Source organism: Lissotriton helveticus, chromosome 8 (assembly GCF_964261635.1).
Source record: "Lissotriton helveticus chromosome 8, aLisHel1.1, whole genome shotgun sequence".
Lineage (NCBI taxonomy): Eukaryota > Metazoa > Chordata > Amphibia > Caudata > Salamandridae > Lissotriton > Lissotriton helveticus.
In genome coordinates, this window is record NC_136069.1 from 1,170,266,068 (window position 1) to 1,170,281,514 (window position 15,447).

At 45.2% G+C, this 15,447-nt stretch overlaps 1 protein-coding gene across 1 annotated transcript in view; it reads right to left on the reverse strand.

Annotated features, from left to right (window-relative positions):
• The window catches only part of LOC144773867 (tripeptidyl-peptidase 2-like), a 457,098-nt gene that overhangs the window by 366,955 nt on the left and 74,696 nt on the right, over positions 1–15,447 (reverse strand). Inside the window, exon 8 of the mRNA XM_078658951.1 lies at positions 14,143–14,297. Coding sequence (XP_078515077.1) covers positions 14,143–14,297 — 155 coding nt within the window. The remainder of the gene's footprint in view (positions 1–14,142; positions 14,298–15,447) is intronic.

The window sequence follows — 15,447 nt, forward strand, 5'->3', positions numbered from 1 at the left end:
GCATTTCTGTGATGGAAAGCTTTGGAATATGAGGGGAGCCACACATTTCCTTCCACGAGGCATCCCCCCCCCCCCAAGTCTTCCAATAAAAATGGTACCTCACTTGCGAGGGTAGGCCTAGTGCCTGTGACAGGAACAACTCAAAAAGTATTATGGAGACATCAAAATTATCTATCACAAAACAACCTGGTTTTGCAAGGGAGTCACCTGTGTTTTTGGTCTAGAGCTCGGCAGCCATCTAGGGAAACCTACCAAACACATATATTTCTGAAAACTAGACACATGGGGGAGTCCAGGGAGGTGTGGCTTGTGTTGATCCCCCAACGTTTTCTTACTCAGAATCCCCTGCAAACTACAAATGTAGCTAAAATATAAAGAAAGTCACATTTTCCTCACATTTCTGTGTAGTAAAGTTATGCGATCACCAGACCGGCAGAAATTTCCTATCACTCATTGATCTCCCGAAAAAAAAAAAAGATACCTCACGTAAAAACATATATTAAAAAAATTGCACTTATAAATACGGTGAGCTATCCCCTCAATCTCTACATTTTTTTGGCCCTTCCCGGTCACAGGCACTTCGCCCACACTCACAAGTGAGGTATATTTTCACTTGGGAGACAGAGGAATGCTGAGTGGTAGGAAACTTGTGTCAAAGCTGTGTCTGTTTTTTCTCCATTAAGCTGAGTGTCCATCCAGTCCGTGACCATTCTCAGTCCAGAATTTAGGGCTTCTGGGTTGTCTCTCTATGCAGATGGAATTGAAAGATGCTCTGGGTGCTATCTGCATTTCAAAATAACGAGATGCTTATATTAAATGCAGTGACTTTAGCAAATGCACACTCGTTTGCACTCATGGTTTGTACTATGTCCCGCAGCCTGCAATGGCAGTCTATGTGGAATTTGTGTGTGGGTCCCGTAGGCCTTCCTCAGACAATATCCAATGCTTCCGTTATTGCTGCCAGGATTGGTTTGGGTGTAGGACCACCTGCTCAGCAGAGGCAAACGTCCATCCTGATAGAAAGCATTCCTCAGAGACAGACCTCATAAAATTCTTGGGCAAAATCTTCCCGTCACATGGTTTTCAATAAAGGAAGTAAAGGCCGTAATCGAGAGACTAAAGCTCATCAGTGCCGCTGGGCCACAGTTTACTCCTCCTTGCTTAGTTGGATTGCCACATCAGGCCTTTACCCCTTTTCCTGGAAAGGGTCTATAGTGAAACCTATTCTAAAAAAAGGGAGTGGTACAGACCCCATACTTTACAGGCTTATTAGCCTCCTTGACATTTCACTAAAGATCTTTTCCAAGATTATTTCACCCAAACTTTAAGACTGGGCTATCGAAACCAAGAGAATTCCAATAGAACAGGGGGGCTTTCGGGAGGGTCACTCCACTATAGACCACTGTTTTGCTTTATGGCCCATTATTCGAAAGGCCCTGGAGAAAAATCAAAGGCTGTGCTGTTTCATAGACTTCCGGACACCCTTTGATTCTGTGGATAGGGATACCCTGTGGGGGAAACTTGCTGCTTGTGACCTCCCACCAAATTTCCTCAATGCACTTCAATCTTGCTCAGGTGGAGGTAGATAAGTTGGGTCAATTATCACAAAGAATTCCATTGACAATGGCCTGAGCCAGGTGGGCGTTTTTTGCACCCCAGCTTTTTAGTCTATTTTTGTCCGACCTTCCCACCATTATTTCCCAATCAAAGACTTTTTCCTCTAAAATAGGGAACCAGTACATTGTTTGTCTGCTTTATGCAGACAGTCTGGTATTATTGGATTATATCCCTATTGGTCTGCAGAGGAAACTAAATACTCCGGCAACTTATAGCAAGCAGAAACCGCTCCACGTTAATTTGGAAAAGAACACGATTTTGGTCTTCGGAGAAAAAGTAAAGAGTTTCACCTGGTACTTCGACACATGGGAGGTGGAGCAAGTCGATCAATATAAATATTTGGGCTTAACCTTCAGAAGGAATCTGTATTGGGGCACGCACTGGGATGACACCAAGCAGAAGGCCCTATTGCAGGCTAGTTGTCTAATAAGATTTAATAGTAGATTCGGGGGGCTTTCCCATATTCCATTATTAAGGGCTTATGAAGGGAAGATACCCATGCTAGGTCTGTACGGAGGAGAGGTTTTTTCCCTTGATCCTACCTATGAATGGGACAGATTAGAAGGGGTAGTGGTTAAAAGACTCATCACTCCCCCAAGGCACTATGGCTCAGGCCATACAGAGTGTGTGGAACCTGGTCTCCTGGAACCTGGCGGCTTCTACTCTGGCTCTATACTTTAACACACTTTTGAAGGATGATGAGGTGGTTAAAGTCTCCAAATTGTGCTGGGAACAGATCCAATGCAGTGAAAGGATGTGGGCAAAGGCCATAATAACCAGACTAATTGCACTCAGGAATCTCCATTCAGATGATGGTACAATTACATCTTAGTTCCTCTTCCCAGGCAAGCCTGCATTGAGAGAATCTGTTGCTCTGGTGTCTGAATCAACAGACCTATTGTATTTAAGCAAGAAACAATCCATTAGCTTTTCAATCTCTACCCTGGGCCAGGACACCGTTTTCTTTTAATTTTCGTAGTTACCAGACCCAGGATTGAGAAATGAAATATTAAGGGTTAGGTGGGATGTAACACAATCTTTTCATCCCGCCCACATAGGACCAGGGTGCAGAATAATAATGGTATTTGCCCCTGCCCCTTGAAAGTTAAATGCCCCCTTCTGCATATACTTATGTACTGCGTTTTTTATCTTGCAAAATCGAATTCCGTCTTTAAGACCTTTGTTTTTTAAATATGATGTTCTCCATTGGAGAAGAGCTGTGGAGCTATTGTCAGAAATGCGCTACTTAGATGTAGCAGTTGGATTTGCTCAGTTTTTACGGTCTGTTAAACAGAATTTTAATGATGAAATGTAGTGAGTAGGGGGTGCTGGGTAACTAGGAGGGGGCCTTTTTAATGATTTTAATTGTTAACTGAGTTTTTAGAATGTTTTATGGACAATTGTCTGAATTAACTTATTTCCTACCTACCTACCTTAGAGACAGCAAGATCGAACAGGTTCGCCTCACCCAGCCAGGGGCATCAGACTATTTGGTCACCACCCCACCACTCACTACATGAGCTTTGTGGATGTGGTTGTAGTGGTTCAATGTCCTAACCTATGTTTCCATCATGCTGTTGAAGAGGCTACTGAAATCCTTTTAATAAATATGGTTTATAGCCTTAGTATTGTTAGCCAGCACTCTCTTTTCTTACCAAAGAGGAATAAGGGAGACAGAGTTAACTGGTTTGGGCAATGTCTTTATAACTTAACTAGCTGCATCTTCGGTCAGGAAATCCAGAATCTAATGTCTAGTCTGACCTGCATGCACCATATGCTAACAAAGCATCTATGACCAAATTTGTCTGTGGGATCAAACAATATCCATTGTTTTGCCATTATTAGACAAGCAATCACCTTAGAGTAAACACTGAATATTAAAACCCTGCAGGCTCCTAGAACATATTCGAAAGGTAAGAAAACAAGTTACTTACCTGTAACTTTGGTTCCCCAGTATTGGTAACTTTCATAGATTCCCATAGCTTGTATCATTCCCCGTCATCGGAATGGGAGTCTCGGTAACCTAAAAATAACATAGCAGTAGTTACAAAAGAGAAAGAAACAAGCACTGGCGTTGCCAATAGGTCTCGCAGTAGGAAAGTTGGAGCTATTGGTTATGTAAATGACAAAGGCCTTTATGTTTTTAAAATGAAAACAAAAATAAAAGGCATTGTTATTTGCAATTGTAATAGCTCCAACTTTCCTACCGCGAGACCTATTGGCAACGCCAGTGCTTGTCTTTTTATATGGATCATCAATGCCTCAAGACCTGTAAATAGATTAGAAGCAGTATTAGCAAATGAAGTTGGAAATGCATTGTGTAATTCATTGGCATAATTCATCATACACCAGTGGTCATCCTGGTTTAATCACGAGTGCACTATAGCAGTTCAGTAACTAGTGAGGTGGCAAATATACAGTGGAAGCAGTTGTGAATTTCCCTCGGAGTCACATGTACATTCCTGGCTGTGCCTAAAAAGCCTATCAGGGAAGCGGTTAGGAACGTGATAGTGGCTGGGGGGGGGGTAAGGCCACCTTGCCACCTCAGCAGACCACTATCAAGGTGTCTACTGCAAGGCGATCTGTCTCCATCATGGCACCTATGCTGGGCATTGCATGAAGGGGCCGCAGTACGCACAAGCACTGTAATCGGGCTCAGCCCTCTATTACAATAAGGTTCCATACACTCCAGTGCACACAGCCAGCCAAATGACCATTGGCGTCATTGTTAATCCATTCAGGAATCCCTAACATTAACAACGCTTGCATTAACCTTCCTTCTAGAAGAATATGCAAGATCAGGATCCTACAGAGACTCTAAACAGGTTGCTTGCCTCATATTCCGCTGAACAGTGCACTTTCAGCAATCGCACTTCCTTCTGGGCACACACACATATATATGAGAAGGAAGACTAATCACAGAAACACAAACATATATGCATTCCTAAAATTCAGACTGTAGCGCATGAAAGATTATGTGGTCCGTGCATATTCTTTTAGCGCTTGCATCAGCTATGAGACACTTGCAACACTGCACACAGGGAGGATATGATCAAGAAGTCAGCCATGACTTCCGCGTGATATTTTAAAATGTGCCAATACATTGCATAACAAAAGTAAGCTTCGTCCGCTTTCACTTACAAGCTAGTTGCCCACTCTTGCTTGCTGCCCAGTGCTGGTGGTTATCCTGATCCTTAAACTCATGCTCTGCTTCTGGAACGGATGCAGACGGTTGTGCAATTCCTCTTGCACAAGGATGTCGCAATGAAATGATCAGTAAAACCATCACGAGACCCCAGCCCATGAGTAAATCAGTCACCCCATTACTTTAAGGGCTTGGATTGTGATCCAAACTCTGCAGTCTGACATATAGTGTCATTAAAGCTCTTAAGAGCCGGTCACTTTTTCTCATGATCATAACGAAAGAGGCAACCAAAAGCAAAAACATTTCCTTTTAAAGTAAATGTTCTTACTATCCAACTGTAGTGACATCATGATTACTCCCCTACACGGCAATGACACTGGTCACCTAAAAAAGCTAAAACCGGGAAAGCAAGAAAAAAAAAAAGCAGAGGGGACAAGGAAAGCCGTAGGGGGGGGGAGGGGGGAGGGGGGGGGGGTCGGGAATGCGAACGAGGGGAGAAGTGTGGCAGGCAGATGGCTGCGCGGAGGGAATCCGGATGGGGGCGGGAGAGCCTGGTGGGGGGGGGCGGGAAGGTATAGAATGACGAGCAACGTGATGAGAAAGGGAGGGGGAAAACAAGGGGACTCGAAAACTAGAAACGAAAGAAAAAAGACAAGCTAAAACCGGGAAAGCAAGAAAAAACAAGGAGAAACACGAGAGACGGCCTGCGGCCGTCAAAGTGAAAGTACGAGGAGAAATGCGACACGGCGGGCAGGGGAGGGGGCGGAGCGGGGAGAGCGGCATGAGGGTGTGAAGCAGCAGGGGCCTGAGACGAGGCCGCCTTGCCTTTGATGTGGTAATGCGAGGCAAGCGGCTGGTGGCATTGTGCACGCGCTTTCACGTGCACTGGAAGAAATCGCCTGGGAATCGCCTGATCTCGGTAAGCTCTGTTTAAGCCCCTATATATCGAGCTCCCGCTCAATGCGCATGCGCATTGAGATAGGTCGCTCGACCTAAAAAGGCCTAGGCCTCATTCCCTTTTGAAGCATATCCGCCTCTTTTTGTAAAAGAGACCAAAACTAAGCCTCAGCCAATCAGAGGAGCCTCACCCCATAGAACCCTCCTGAAAGAACCTCAGAGCCTCAGATTTTCTTAGCCGTTGTGTAACAGTAACCACATCTGCTGAAGGCTGAGCTTTCCCAGGGGAGGAGGGTGGGCACATGGGAATCTATGAAAGTTACCAATACTGGGGAACCAAAGTTACAGGTAAGTGACTTGTTTTCTTGCCCCAGTATTGGAACTTTCATAGATTCCCATAGCTTGTATCAGAGTAGCTAGCAGTTAGAAATAAAGCACATTTTTTAACATAAAAAGAAACAGGATTGCCTCTGTACCATCATGAAAAGAGAAGTAAATTATATACTAAAAAAACACTTTGTATCGACAGTAAACACAAAATGTGCATAAAAACAAAGGAAGGAGGGGTAGTAGGGAAAGCTCTCCAATTAGTGGAAGAGGTTCCTCAGGACTGTCTGGCCCAGAGCAGTGTCTTCGTGTGTCAAGGATTCCGAAGCAGTAATGCTTCGTAAAGGTGTGCACCCTGCTCCAAGTCGCAGCTCTGCAAATGTCTCTGATGTATACTCCCACGAAGAAAGCTGTAGATTAAGCCTTGGATCTTGTGGAGTGTGCTCTAATCCTGTTATCCAGCGGCTTACCCGCTGTTGAGTGGCAATATAGAATAGCACTGGAAATTCATCTTGCAATACTTTGCTTTGAAAGTGGAAGGCCCTTGCGAGGACCACCAAAAGCAATGAATAATTGTGAAGATTTACGAAATCCTTTGGTGCGATCCAAATAAAATTTCAAGCACCTCTGCACATCCAGAGAATGAAGTGACCTCTCCGCTGGTGTGGAAGGTTGAGGAAAGAAAGACTTGAGAATCACTGGTTCATTTAGGTGAAAGTCTGAAGGCACTTTAGGTATGAACCTCGGGTTAGTCCTCCAAATCACAGTATTTCTCTTGAATTTGAGAAAAGGTTCCGGTATTGTGAGAGCTTGCAATTCCCCAATGCACCTCGCCAATGTGAGGGCAAGCAGGAGAGACAACTTCCATGAAAGAAATTTTATGTCTGTACGATGAATTGGTTCGAAGGGATCCTTCATGAGCTGTGCGAGAACTAAATTCAAATGCCATGTAGGAGGCGGATGCCTCACTGGGGGGTAGACCCGAAACAAGCCCTTGAGAAATTGTTTAATTATTCTTGAAGATCAGAGAGAAGGTTCAGATGCCGAGCCGTCTGTAGCGAGAAATCACTGCCAAGTGAACCTTTATGGATGAATGAGCCAATCCTGTCTTAGCCAAAGACAAAAGATAAGGTAGAAGCTGATGAGGTTGAGAAGAGAAAGGGTCAACACTTTCCTTCCGGCACCAAATGCAAAATCTTTTCCATTTTAAACTGTAAGTTTTATTTGTGGAAGGAGCTCTAGCATGAGATAGAACTTCTCTTATTTCATTCGAGATGGGAAGGTTCATGAATTCTCGCTGCTCATGAGCCATGCAGTCAGGTGTAATGACTCTGGATCTGGGTGCCAAATCTGTCCGGGGGACATCGTGAGAAGATCCGGAATCGTCCGAAAAGGAAGATGAGGGACGAGTGACAGAAGGTGAAGTTCTGTGAACCATAACTATCTCAGCCAAGCAGGAGCTATCAAGATCATCTTGCACAGTTCCGTTTTGATCTTCCTGATAAGCCTCGGGATCAGTGGAATGGGGGAAAAGGCGTACACAAATGCTCTTGACCAAGCTATCGAAAGCGCATTCCCTAATGACCCTCAATGGTGAAGCCTGCTTGCGGAAGACCGGCATTTCTTGTTGGTCGGAGTGGCAAAAAGATCTATTGAGGGTTTGCCCCACCATTGAAAAATCTCTTCCAAGACCACTTGGTTCAGTTCTCATTCATGACTGACTGACGATAGCCTGCTGAGTCTGTCCGCCTTTTCGTTTAGGACTCCTGATAGATGTTCTGCCTGCTGGGAGATTCCGTGCAGAATAGCCCATTCCCAAATCTTCTGGGCCTCCTGAGACAAAGGAAGAGACCTGGTACCCCCTTCCTTGTTTATGTAGTGCATGGCCGTGGTGTTGTCCGTTCGGATGAGAACCTCCGACCCCTGCAGTCGAGAAAGAAATGCTTGAAGTGCTAGTCTGATAGCCCTGTGTTCTAGGAGGTTGATGTGAAGAAGACGGTGCTGGGGCAACCAATGCCCGGTGACATGAAGATCCTGAAGCACCGCACACCAGCCGTCCAGTGACGCATCCGTTGACACCACTTGAGGAGACGGATTGCCTATGAAGGATAGACCTTGGGAAAGGTTTTCCTGTTTCGTCCACCACAAGGCCGCTCTTTTCATTGCGAAAGTAATAGTCGCCTTGTCATCGAATGAGCCGTGAACCTGCCTCCACTGTTTGTCTAGCTGCTCTTGAAGAGGCCGCATCCGCAATATGTAGTGAGGGATTAGAGTGATGCATGAGGAGATCACCCCCAGAAGGGATTTGTAACGGCGTACTGAAAGACACCTTCTACTCAAGAGCAGCGCCATGGTTCGCAGTTTTTCCTGCCTTTCTAAGGATGGGAAAGCCTTGCTGAGATTTGAGTCCAAAATGGCCCACAGGAAATGCGCTGCCCTGGACTGAATCAGAGATGATTTTTCCTTGTTGAGAGTAAGAACCAAATTCTGGAATAGGTTCATACATGGGTTGACTGCTTCTCTTGCAGCCTCCCTGGACGGGGCCTTCAGCAACCAATCGTCCAGGTATGGAAGACCTGAAAGCGATGTTTCCATAGGAAAGCCGCCACCAGTGCCAGCACCTTGGTAAAGATTCTTGGGGCAGAGCAAAGTCTGAAGGGTAAAACCCTGAATTGAAAGTGGCTCTTGGCTTCTGTAAATCGTAGAAACCTCCTGTGTGCAGGGTGAATGAGTATGTGAAAATACGCATCTTCGAGATCGAGAGTGGCCATGAAATCCCCCGGATTGACGAGACGTAATATATCCTGAAGGGAAACCATACGAAAGGATTGGGAAATGAGATAGGTGTTTAGCTCCCTGAGGTCTAAAATAGGGCAAAGGGAGATGGGACTTGCACAACCCGGTAATGCAGAAGTAAACAAGTTAATCTATTTGTAGCGTGCTGCAGAGGTATCGCTGTCTGTTCCTAACAGCGTGGAGTATATGAACTAATACAATGCAACCTCGGACTTGAGGCTGACCCTCTGTGCACAGCTGTACAGAAACACAACAGTTTCTAGTCCAATAGAATGTGTAAATCAAAGGGTTCAACGAAAGTTCTTCAATTCAGGTTTTAATGATCATTCTCATCATGATCCAGTTTCTCAATTTTCAATTTTGAAATAATCCAGTGTATTTTCCTACATACATAGTTCACCGAAACTTATTTCCCAATGCATTTCGGGTGTTCAACGCGCCCTTCGTCAGGGGATAGCTCTATAAATAAAGAAAGGGTAATCAAGAAACGTCTCAACTAACATTCATATCTCAACATATTAAGGAGTCAATGAATCCATGCAAAACGTGAGATTCTAAACCAGAAACAGAGTTTCCCTCATCGAATTCAAAAACGGGTGATTTTCAAGGTTCAATTAAAACGTGTCTTGAGTTAAGAGAGTTGCGTGAGCAAAAACGTGAATGCAAGCTATAATCATGCATCATCCGTGTGCAAAATACAAAGAAAAAGCCAGTTTGTGCTTATCTGCTCGGAGGAGAGCGGTGAATTTTAGGGATAATGAGTAGCCTGAGGAATACAACTCCACAGGTAGCATTGTGCATCAGCAACATGCATGGTGTTAAAATTCATTAAAAAAACAAATGTAAATAAACTCACGCGGTGAGGCTTAAACCGCTGTGAAAATCTGTAAACAAACGTGGGGACGCGGAACATTAGTACCGAGTACAAATGTACGTGAAAGATTCAAGAACGGGCTTCATGAGCACGATGCAGCCTAACGAGCTCAACGACCGAATGGAATTTTCTTGTTACCTTTAAGTGAACTGTACATGACAAGTGTTTACATGATGATGTTATTTATTTACCATTGTCACATTTACCATTGTTTGACATGTTTTTGTTGCAGTTTTTATTAAGTTTCACACTGTTTCATCGCATCCTTTTCAATCCACGCCTTTCACATCTACAGTCGTTTTCACCACATCTTTTATGCACTTTTTCAGTCACCAACCCTCCGTGATTCACCCTTTCAAATGGCGCCCGTACTCGGGGCCAATACTGTAGTCCTCTCTCAATGTCTCACCCTCGTTTGTTTATACACAGTGCGTTAGGACGCCACTAACCCCCCTCCGTTTCCGGCGAGAGGTTGTTCCAGCCATATTTCACCAGCTTAAGAAAAATTGAACGCCCGAAATGCATTGGGAAATGAGTTTCGGTGAACTATGTATGTAGGAAAATACACTGGATTATTTCAAAATTTAAAATTGAGAAACTGGATCATGATGAGAATGATCATTAAAACCTGAATTGAAGAACTTTCGTTGAACCCTTTGATTTACACATTCCATTGGACTAGAAACTGTTGTGTTTCTGTACAGCTGTGCAAGAGGGTCAGCCTCAAGTCCGAGGTTGCATTGCATTAGCCTAAAATAGGGCGCCATTTCTCCAGCGTCTTCTTCACCAGGAAAAACCTGGAATAGAATCCTTACCCTCTTTGAGATAAGGGAACCAGCTCCACAGCTCCCTTCAGGAGCATCTGATGAACTTCGAGCTGCAAGAGACGCAGATGTTTTGATGGAATGGCAGCAGGGGGCTTGGAAGGTGGGATTTGAGTGAATTCCAAGGTATGGCTTTTTCAAATTATGTTGAGCACCCAACGGTCCAATGTTATCTGAGACCAGTTGAGGAGGTATTGTGACACCCTGCCTCCTACAGATGTTGTCATGGAGGTGGGCACAGCAGGCAGAGCCAGAACGCCGCTATTGCCTCTTGGACGTATCATGTCCCTGGCAGTTCTGTTTCCCTCTGGTATTCGATCTAGAGAAAGTCGAGGCTTGACCTTGTTTTTGATCATAGGGCGGACTATACTGTTGCGACTCTGATCCATATGACGAGTACTTTTGCTGCTGGTATGAGCCTCTGTATGACGTGGTACTCCTGCCCCTGGCACCTCTGAAAGGAACTTTCCGGTACTGAAGCGTACCAAGAGACCTAGCCATCTCTGTATCCTTCTTTATCTCTTGGAGGGCATCATCTATGTGTTTTCCGAATAATGCCTCTGCGTCGAAGGGGAGGTACAAGATCTTATTCTGGACCTCTGGCCTGAACCACGTCGCTCTGAGCTATCCCTGGCGACGAAGTACTGCAGCTCCAGCCAAAGATCTAAAAGCTGTAATGGCGATGTCCATGGCACAATCAATCACCTCAGCCGACGTCGCTTCCCCTTCTTGCAGAATGTTCTTGGCCTCACCTTTTGCCTCCTGTAGAAGTTGATCCAAATAAGGTGAAAGGTCACACCACAATTGGCGATCATACCTGCTCAATATCGCCAGAGCATTCGCCGTTCGCACCAGAAGGCTAGCCATTGACGAGAACCTCTTTCCTGCATTATCAAGACGCCTGTCCTCCTTATCAGGAGGAGTTGTAAGGGGTGCCTAAGGGTTGCGGGACTTCCTCTGTGCTGCCTGTGATATCACAGAGTACGGTTTAGGTTGTCCAGTCAAGGACGCTGGACCATCCTCAGGCGCCTTATATTTCTTTTCCAGGCGTGGCAGGACTGGAATAACAGTAGCCGGGTTTTTGATAGCCTTAAGACCCTCATCCCACACATGCTCCTCAATGGGTATAGATCGGGTCACCTTCCAATAGGGCTCTTTAAAGTCAGAGAAAACACTCCGTCTGTACGAAGGCATAGGTAGCTTGAACCGGCTTGATGCTCTTTCCATCAGCTTATGGAAACCCCAGACATCCGCTGGGGGAGAATCCATTGGATCTGGGTTAGGCGATGCGGGATCCTGGATCATATACTCATCCCATTCTAACCCTTGATTAGGCTGGTCATCAATATTTTGATCCTCATCCGAGGTATCATCCTGTAGTGTTTTAGAAATATTCAAAGCAGGTGTTGGAGGCTGAGAGAACACCTGACTTGGCAACACTGGAGAAATCATCAATGGAGTTGTAGGGGCGGTCGTAGTTTGAACTGCTGGGACAGACTCTGCCTGAGTCGTAACTTGAGAGGACCTGTTTTTATAGTCCTGCAGCATACTATGGAGATCCGCCAAAAGAGAGGAAGGAACAGACACCATTTCTTGGCCTGCAGATTCTGGACGTTGGTAAGTACATTCATGAAGACACTCGCCCTCAGAATCAGTGACCTGACTTTTAATCAGCAGCTGAGATGGACTGTGGGCATACCCAAAAGAGTCCTGATCCTCTTCGTCCGAATCCCCCTCTTCTACTAGTAACAAAGCGTGAGGCAAGGGGGTAACCCTCCTTGGAGACGTCATGTCCAGAGTTATCCTTTTCAAGGAAATAGTTATCCTCTCCGTCGACGATTGCATCGTCGACGGTACCGTAGACGATGGAGAAGGTGAAGGTATAACCGTCGTCGATGGAAGAGCCACCGTCGACGGACGGACTGCAGACGACGAGATGGGCATCGTTGAGACCGTCGACAATCCTGCCGCCGTCGTCGTCATGGTTGTAGTCATTGAAGCACTCGTCGGCGACACCGTCAGTCACCATCGTCGACGAAATCCTCGCTTCGTTGCAGTCGTCGAATTCCCGTCGACATCCTCGTCGACGTTACCGTCGTCGACCCTGTCGACAACGATTGTGCCGTCGATGAGCCCGTCGACGGCACCACTTTAGTCACCTTAGATTTAGACGCCTTCGTCGACGGAGTCTTCTGCTGCATCGTCGACGATTTGGAGCTTTTCCCAGACTTCTCAGAAGACTGAGAAGACGGTTTTTTGAACGTTGAAGCAGTCTCCACCCCTGCTGAAGGTGTAGATGGCCCCTCCCTCTCCTTTACACCGTGGTTAGGAGATTTGACAGGACTTTGGTGCTCAGACTCACGGGGGGGGGGGTTTGAGGCCTTAACTGGACACTCCACAGAAGGTGAAGGGGAAACCCTACCCCTTTTGACTGACCTTCTGGATGATGTAGCTGAAGAAGAGTCCTCACTGTCACTTGACACTGTCTCTTTTCTGGACTTCAATTTTTGGAGCAAAGTGAGGAGGCGACCCTCATGGTCCCAGAGGGTCTTTGTAGAGAAGGTGCGGCAGATCTTGCAGTCCGCACCCTTATGATCAGGACACAGGCAATATATACAGTCCTTATGCCTGTCCTCCACATATAACCTTTTCTTGCCACAGGTGGAACATGACTAGAAAAGGGCCTTCTTCTCCTTGGCAGACATTTCAGAAGAAACTCTAAACAATCCTGAAGAAAAAAGTTGAAGAAAATCTCTCAAAAGAGTAGAGAATGAGCAGAGCTTAAAGGAGACTCCCTAAGCACAACGTGCAGTAGAAAATCTGAGGCTCTGAGGTTCCTTCAGGAGGGTTCTATGGGGTGAGGCTCCTCTGATTGGCTGAGGCTTAGTTTTGGTCTCTTTTACAAAAAGAGGCGGATATGCTACAAAAGGGAATGAGGCCTAGGCCTTTTTTCCTTCTCTTTTGTACCTACTGCTATGTTATTTTTGTTACTGACACTCCCATTCCGACGACGGGGAATGATACAAGCTATGGGAATCTATGAAAGTTCCAATACTGGGGCAAAAGATTTTCTTTCAAAGCACCTTCAAACCAACTTTTGTGACCGGAGAGTGGATGATGCCTAGAACTAGACTGTGGTAGATTTAGACCATGATAGGACATGAAAGCAAAATGTGGACTGCATCTCAGAGCATTCTCAAGTAGTAGGAAGAGGATGCAACTTGGAGGACTTGGGGTAAAAAGTTCTTCCTTCAATTATCCAAAGAAAATGATGCAAAGAACAATTCCACGGTCCGTGGGAATAATTAAACTAAAGAAGATAAGGTTGTATGCTGTCCATTGAGCTTCCTAACGATGGAATTACTGATGACCGTGGAATAGCAAATTCAAATATGGAACTCAACAGAAAAAGCCTGCTGGTAAACCATTAAATTTGAATAATTTGAACAAATCTGAAAATACCAAGATGGCCCAGGCCCCAGGCACTGCAAGCACAAGCAGTGTGAGCAATTTTACAAAGAAGCCAAACATATAACCTAGGGGCTAATTGAGGTGCTAAATATCTTAAGCTTATTATCAGATCTAAGTATCATGCAAGCTGAAATTAAGGCAAAAAATAATACAGGCAATATGGCATCTTGAGATAATTAAATGTTACATACCAAAACAGGAAATGCTTCAGTCACAGACCCCTTCTCTGGTAAAGAGGAAAACTTGTAGAACTCATGACTTCGATAGGCCTTTTGCTTCATCAACTGAACTGCATGAAGCACGAACTTCGAAGACACGTCTGATGAGCATGAAGATACTGTAACCTCTAGGATAAAAGAAACCCAATAAATGGAAAAGGTGTCTATTGACTTATGATTAAAGTTAATTCTTATATATATTTATATTTCAATCTTTCTTTCGGCCGATTTGACCATCAAAGATATACAATAAAAACACATTTCAAACGTTATAAAATCATCAAGAATAAACAACAAATACATATAGTACAATGTAAGATCGTTCCATTCTAGGTATTGAATACTACTAGAGTGAGAACAAATAAAAGACCGTACATTTAAAATTTCTTAGACTTAAAATTAGGTGGGAGCCTGCGACTTTAGAATACGGGTGCGAGTATGCCAGACATTGGTAAGGAATTTAGCTAGTGCAAACACAATTGGACTTGAAACATCAGTTTTTAAAATTCTATACATCGGGAGGTACTCCCTACAACCAAGGTTTCTAATAAGTGGGAGGAGCCAGTATTTCCTAGCTGCCTTGTAAGTTGGACAAAACAAGACCACATGTAAATCGCTTTCCTCATCACAAGTACATGCCGGGCATTGCTTGGTAGAGGGTGGTGTTGACCAGGAGCTAGTATAAGATCGCAGAGGCAGTGTGCCATATCTCCATTGGAGAAATAGCTTCCTGGCCAACACGGGGGACATGGCGTCCAGGACCCTCTCCAGCCTGTATGAGTCCTTGCCTTGTACAAATACAGATGTTAATGACCCCTCACCCTGACAGTCCAAGGCCATAGCTAATTTCTGCTCATGGTAAACATTGACCAGTGCTCTCCGTGGGATCTTTAGTGAGGCATTAGCTGGATCAGACCAGAGGTCAGGGAGCCCTAGTCTCACACAGGACTTTTGTATATATTTTATCCAGGGGATCTGTAAAGCTTTGGGGTGGGTTAGAAGCTCCCTCAGTTCCGCCCTGTAAGTAGAAAGTTCTTCGCTACTCCATAGCCTTCGCCAGAAGACTATGGGTCTGAGACCTAGTTCATCTGCTATTGGTCTCAGTCCCAGGTCCATCCTCAGGGGAAGGAGCGGGCTACTGGGCGGAAGTGCAACTATCTGTCTAATAAAGTTGTTCTCGGTTATAGACAGACTGCGGGAAGTTGTGTGACCCCACAGTTCCGCCCCATACATACTAGCGCCCCTGGCCTGTGCCTTGTAGATCTGGATGAGCGGCCC